Source organism: Echinococcus granulosus (genome assembly GCF_000524195.1).
Source record: "Echinococcus granulosus chromosome Unknown EG_S00016, whole genome shotgun sequence".
In the NCBI taxonomy this organism is placed as follows: Eukaryota; Metazoa; Platyhelminthes; class Cestoda; order Cyclophyllidea; family Taeniidae; genus Echinococcus; species Echinococcus granulosus.
In genome coordinates, this window is record NW_020170396.1 from 319,846 (window position 1) to 326,277 (window position 6,432).

A 6,432-nucleotide genomic window follows, 5' to 3' on the forward strand; every position below is an offset into this window, starting at 1 on the left:
TTTTCTTCGCTTTATAAAGAGATATGTAGGGGAATTTCAAGCAGCCAGACTCGTAAATACGCAGAATGAGTGAGAAAAACGTTTGTGTGGCTGAACACGAATGTGTATTTGCTCATTTTGGGCCTTTTTTGAAATGAAAATTATTTAAATTAACCCATACATATAACAACACTGCTGGAGACGAGAGGGTATTTGGAGGAAAGGCCGCACAGCAAAAAAGTTGCCCAAGGATTCTGATGTACCCCAGTCGAATATTTCGATTTCCAGCATCAGTTCCACTTAAAATCTATCCGGTTACCTCCTACTTTCCCTTTATATCTATCCGGACATTAATAGCGTTACTAGTGGTAAAAAAGGCAGAGGAATGCAGCCAGAACCATTTACTAATAGAACAATGTCAAAAATATTAGAAGGCAAAAAAATTACTTGAAGGCTTCAACAAAAAACGGTCAATCGATTCGTATTTTAGCATCAATTTCACCCAAAAGATCTATTTAGTTGGAAGTATTTTTCTGCCTTTGCCCCAGTTTCATCATGAAATATAGGGCGGGAATTTAAGTAATCGAACCTAAGGATTTAATATCATTTAAAGTTTAAAAATGCACCTGATATTAAAACCAATGAAGTAATTTGGCAGAAAATGGACGAAAACAGCTTGCAATTGACTCGATTAAATTAAAAAAAAAAAAAACAAGCTCACACAAAAACCCAACTGCCTAATAAAGTTCCGCGAGGTGGTTTTGAGCACCGGATCATAGACGAACGTCTTTCCGGGTGAGAAAATGCCATCAGACGTCTGAACAAGGGCTGCAAGGAAAGCGAGTTGGCGGAGGCTAGCCGAGTCGACCGCGGGGTTGCCAAGACCGAGACAGAGAAGAGGCGCAAAACTCGAGGAACAGCGAAAGCGTGAGCGTAGCTGCGCAAGCACAATGGCGACAAGGGAATTGGGACGGAGGAAGGAAGCCAGAGCGGTGTCAAACTTGGAGCTCAGGGCGGAAGGACTGTCGTCTGGCAGGATGAACACCGTCCTTCGTCCGCAACTGCTTGAGTTGGTGGGTACGGGGAGGGTGATTGAGAGAGGAGTAGCATAGCCTTTCGCCTTGAGACGCCGACGCATGCCCTTTGGGTAACCAAGCAAGTAAACATAAACGACTTCATCGCTATGATAAGTTCAGTGACATGGAGAAATAAAGAGTGATTTAATGCATCTGCTTATCATCTTGGCGCCAGAGTGCAGCATTAACCTTGGGAGAAAACTAGGCGGATGAGATATTAGGCAAGAACCAGAAGCAACTCACTTTTGACAGGGCGCAAGTCCACCCTTCCTCGTTCTCACTGTCTACTTGTGCGGGTTGCGAGACCAAATGATTCTGATGAATCGCCCTAGTTCGCATTTTCTTCAATGTAGTGTAAGATAATTCAAGGACCTAAAGTTAAATTACTAAATAATGTCACGATGCTGCACTTATTGTATCAGTTTTAGAGAAAAGTTGAATGACCTCTCAGAAAAATACTTCCAATGCGTCCGCTTAAAACCGCACGAGATGAAATTTTTAAATCGAAATTATACGTGATAACAGACGCAATATTTGAAAACTGATAGATTAAGACATCAAAAAACGTTGTCATGCTTTTTTATTTCGTTTGTGAGGCATCCTGTACTTTGTTTGCTGAAGCATCATGGCATAGGTAAGAAAAATTCGAAAAAAGAAAGGCACTCAAAGCCAAAAAGGCTTCTGCCCTGGTTTGGGGAAAATCATTGAAAAAAAAGATCACAGCCCAATACAATAAAGGCAATGGATATAATGTGTGCTTTGGTATATTCTAGTGGAAAGTTGGCTGGTGACCCTATTTACGAACAAAAAGGAAAAAAGTCAGAAGTACTAAACAGTGCAGCGCTTGGAAACAACTCAGACGACGCAAAAAATACCGTTTCAACCTTAGAAACTCACTTCCAATACAACATTCCGAAATGAAAGAAGAGCAACCACTTATGCGATATTTCGTAGAGAAGGGGAAGTTGAGAGGGGCAATTTGTTGCCAGCCTCGCAGAAGATAAGCGTTATCTCAACCAAACATAAATCATTTCGCCCAACGGAAGCAAATGAAAACCGCAACTAAAGAATGTTCCAGCCACTTTTTCCCAAATACACTGACTTTGAGGTAGTTTGAACTACACTAACTCAGTGCAGAGCTTCTTGCAACAGAGGAATGAGGTTTTCTGTTACAAGCTGCTTTCATAGAATGGGAACGACGAATGGAAATCAATCAAATCCATGATGAAATACGAAATAATTTGCGTTAACGTTTTACAACATTAATGATGCCAGTCACAGTAAGAAAAACTGGCGACAGTTGATGGATAACAAAGAGCACAATGGTAGCAAATGACAAAGTGCATAAAACCATCGGAAGAAACAAAGGGATAGAGCCTGTGTTGATAAGGATGACAGAAAATTTGCAGCTAAGCTTAACTGACCACCTAGAACTTGGAAGAATAACACCAATTTAAGGCTCATGCGTCAGGGCGAAAGTTATGGATAGAAGAATATTACGGAACTGGAACAGCTCGTTACCCCCTAATAAATTCGTTAAATCACCTATGAAAATCCATGTAAGGGAAAAAATCAAAGTGGTTATTCAGTAAAGTATCAGCTTAACCGAGCAACAGGAGTCGTACAAACCTTTGAATAATTCAGCTACTGGTGAGAATCCTAAAGTCGGAAATGAAACACAAATCGGAATTTCAGTCAGCTCACAAATACAATGGTGTACCAATTGAAGTCGCTGAAAATAATCAGGTAAGAGATACGGAGGCTTCACTCAAGAATTCACGATAAAGAACCACATTAACTTTCCAAGTAAATTTCGCAAATAAAATCACTTGATTTATTAACAAGACAGCATTCTAATTAGAGAACAAAACCAGTACTTTGGTTCACATGTCATAATGGAAAACTATAGACACACAAGGGGAAAAACAACGTGTTTTAAGCGCGAATCATGCGGATTTCAAGTGTTATTTTCTAACAAATCACAGAAAGCACATATCTTTTGTCAGACTCACTAAAACTTGCTAGTAGAGAACAACAACGTAAGGGACAGAAATATTTGTGCACCGTGCAAGATGTGTCGTATGAAATACATAAGATACAAATACAATTTCCTCCCAGGTATACTTAGTGAGGCTATCAACACACGAGACGAGTTCGACAAATTGTCGGAGCCGAAACACGGATGAGCAACCCTGAAGCGGCGAGTGATTGGACAAGCCAGACGGTTCGATGCTACTGAGCCGACCAATAACGGAGAATAAGGAGCTCCAAATCAATCAGACTATTCATAAGCATTTATCTGAGTGTAAACGTCAGAGTAGTAAGCACGCAAATGATTCATGGACAAAATGCATTTACATTGCACTTATCACTCGTGAACAAATGTGCATTCACGTACCGCTGCAATGCAAGTGACCTTGAGCAGGTTTACAAATCATTGTAAGTATCTATATCTGTTGTTAGGTTTAAAAAGCAGGCTCGGATTTGTTATTATCAGAAAGTAAATCTTCTAAATCTTATTAAATTGGTGCTAGGCACAAATCCTTCTGCATCTTTAGTTGTTTAGCAGTAGAGTTATCATTTGTAGTAGGTTACTTTACAAACAAAGGATCAATTACTTCCTGAAAGAATAAGCAACAAACTATGATGTAGACATTTACCGCATTTTGAAATTTTTGGGGTAAAATAAAATAATTGATAAATTATTTTTAGTACCTGTGCACTGAGTTCCTTGTTTGCTGCAATATTTGTCATACCCCCTTTTTCTAGTTGAAGAATGTGCTTTACAGGCAAAATTTGGTGAGACAGTACTTTATGGTGATTAACTCAATAGCGGCTACTATGAGATGGAATCGTGGCCTCGGCAGCAGGGTGTTGACTCAGGTAGTTCGGGCGTTTTCGCTACTTGTTTTGCATTGCTTTAATCTCTCGAGATAGTTTCTGCGTCATACTTGAAGCCAATAGCCCTCTTTGTCTTTTTGTGTTGCTTCTCATTGTTCTACTCATTCTCCTGGATTCCATTCCTTGGATTAACTTTGCCTTTCCAATATTTTTCCCAGAATGGATATCTACCAATATTTTGCCGGACTCATTTAATCTCAGTGCAACGCTTAATAGTGGCCAGGCGTTTAGGTATCGTGGGTGGATTGTGATTTTTAGTGGTCTTTCATTCGTTTATTGTTTTTGTTACTCATACCGCCTTTTAATTTCGTTTCATGTTTTAGTAGGCACAGAGTGTAAGCATTGCATTGCGCAACTCCCTTGTTTTAATTCATTCTACTTATCTTAGCATCTGTTATATGTATTCATTTCCTTATCGTTCTAATTATATCATAAGGCTAACGTTGCAATAAATCTCTCTATGAATAATGGTTATATAGGTGCATACACTCATGTTTTCATGAACAGGTACTACGTTCATGCTTTGGTTTGCGTTTATTGGTTTAAACATCTGAATTCTGGAATTCAGGATCAGCTGTCTGTCATTGCACGTCTTAGTCGCAGCTTCCCATATTTTTAGTTGTATTCTTAATGCTTTATTTGCTGAGGTGATTCTTGTCTACTTTAGAAGAGTATGGGTGCTCCCCCGTTTTTTCTGATGAATAGTCTCTGTGATAGATGGGTCGAAGGACCTAACTCTCTGGAATTTGTCGGCGTAATCGGTGATCGTGTCTGGCGGCTACGCCAGACCTCTGCAGACACCCCTGTTGCCTTTCACAGAAGCTGTGCCACTACCACCGAGCTGGAACTTTTGAGGACACGAGGCCAAATCCCCCTACCTCTGGTCTCCTACTTTCGTCTCGATACTTTTCTCGACGACCTATTCTCCACGTGGTTAGATAAAGACCACCTGCTTCGCGAATTCTTCTCTTCTTCGTATATGCAAGGTATAAATCGTTTCAAAGGTCTGCGTCTGCTGAATCAGGACCCCCGAGAAGCCATTTTTGCGTTCATAACATCTGCAAATAATAACGTTCCTAGAATAAGCAAACTCCTCATTGCTCTGAGTGTCCGCTATGGTAAGAAGATGTGGTCGCACGAGACAGTATCTGTCTACTCCTTCCCCACTCTCGAGGTTCTTGCTCGTCCCGGGACTGAAGTAGAACTTCGTAAAATTGGCTTTGGATATCGAGCTAAATTCATCCCGTGCGCTCCATTTATTTTGGTTTTTCTTATTCCTTGCCCGGTAAATATTTTGACTTACCTCCATTCTCTTATTTCCAGTGCGGTCGCCCGAAAATTGATCGAAGCTGGTGGTGACGCATTTCTTCCAAAGCTCCGTGTTGCATCGTACAAGGAATGCAAGACCTTTCTTCTTGACCTTCCTGGCATTGGAAATAAGGTGCCCTTTTTTGATTTAACATTATTTTTTGCCGATTTTTATTTATTTCCATCCGCTAAAATTGTTGCAGTATTGCACTGTTTAGATTAAACTGTACTTAACCATTTATGCATAGCTTTCTCTCTTAATAAAGCTTCACTTTAGAAATTAGCATATTCTGAGATGCTGCCAATCCTTCCTTTGTCCTTCATGCTGACGAAGCAGATCAAGTGCCATGGAACATCAATAATGCTATTTTTTATTATATTTGGGTTATGCAATTAGCGGCTCCTTATAAAAAGTGTTTGGCAAAGCTCTCGTGGCCTGTTATTCATTACTCACTTGTGCGCAGTATTTAACCGATCTATCGTGTAATATCCACAAAAGATTTTTTGTGCACCGTTTTCTGAAATACTTGAACGTTCTACACTTTAAGCATTGACGCGATAGCATTGGGTTGTATCATGCAATAGAAGCGGTGCACGAAATCTCATTTTACCTTAGAAGAGTGCATCTCTTCTAAAAGCTGATATTAGACACACAAAGCAAAAAGTGATGACTAACAGACACCGGCACTTTGCCCTACCTGGCCCGGTCCAGCCATCACTAATTGATGCAGCAGGTGCGGCGGATTATGACAATAATGACGTGTGGCTGCATTGAACTGCTTCCTCCTTTCCCCCCTTCCCTTAGGTGGCTGATTGCATCTGCCTCTCGTGCCTAAACAAAGTGGAAGTGGTCCCAGTGGATGTGCACATCTCACGGGCGGCCGCGCTTCGAGGTGTCTGGCCTCCCACCACCACCGCTTCCTCCTCTTCCCCCTCCTCGACCGCCTACCGCCATATTTCTCAGGGTCTCTCTGAACTTTGGCACCCCTTTGCCGGCTGGGCGCAAGTAGTAAGCCCCTGTGAATATCACGATGCTCATGTCCTTTCTCTGTGCTGATTGCCACTATCGTTATCAGTTCTGAGGATGTAGACAAGTCTTCCTCTTTCATCACCCATGCTAACTCATTTACAGCCTTTTTATTGTATCGATTCGCCGAAACAGGTAATT

At 41.1% G+C, this 6,432-nt stretch overlaps 2 protein-coding genes across 2 annotated transcripts in view; both read left to right on the top strand. All coding sequences in view use genetic code 11, as the record gives it.

The window, feature by feature from the left end:
- The window catches only part of EGR_03172 (hypothetical protein), a gene marked incomplete at both ends in the record, with an annotated part of 3,286 nt that extends 1,310 nt beyond the window's left edge, over positions 1–1,976 (top strand). Inside the window, one exon of the mRNA XM_024492421.1 lies at positions 1,772–1,976. Within this exon, the coding sequence (XP_024353095.1) occupies positions 1,772–1,976 (205 nt within the window). The remainder of the gene's footprint in view (positions 1–1,771) is intronic.
- A 1,925-nt stretch (positions 1,977–3,901) lies between these two features.
- EGR_03173 (N-glycosylase/DNA lyase) overlaps positions 3,902–6,432 on the top strand; it is a gene marked incomplete at both ends in the record, with an annotated part of 4,118 nt that continues 1,587 nt past the window's right edge. The window contains 5 exons of the mRNA XM_024492422.1: positions 3,902–3,938; positions 4,115–4,187; positions 4,674–5,201; positions 5,280–5,397; positions 6,070–6,273. Coding sequence (XP_024353096.1) covers positions 3,902–3,938; positions 4,115–4,187; positions 4,674–5,201; positions 5,280–5,397; positions 6,070–6,273 — 960 coding nt within the window. The remainder of the gene's footprint in view (positions 3,939–4,114; positions 4,188–4,673; positions 5,202–5,279; positions 5,398–6,069; positions 6,274–6,432) is intronic.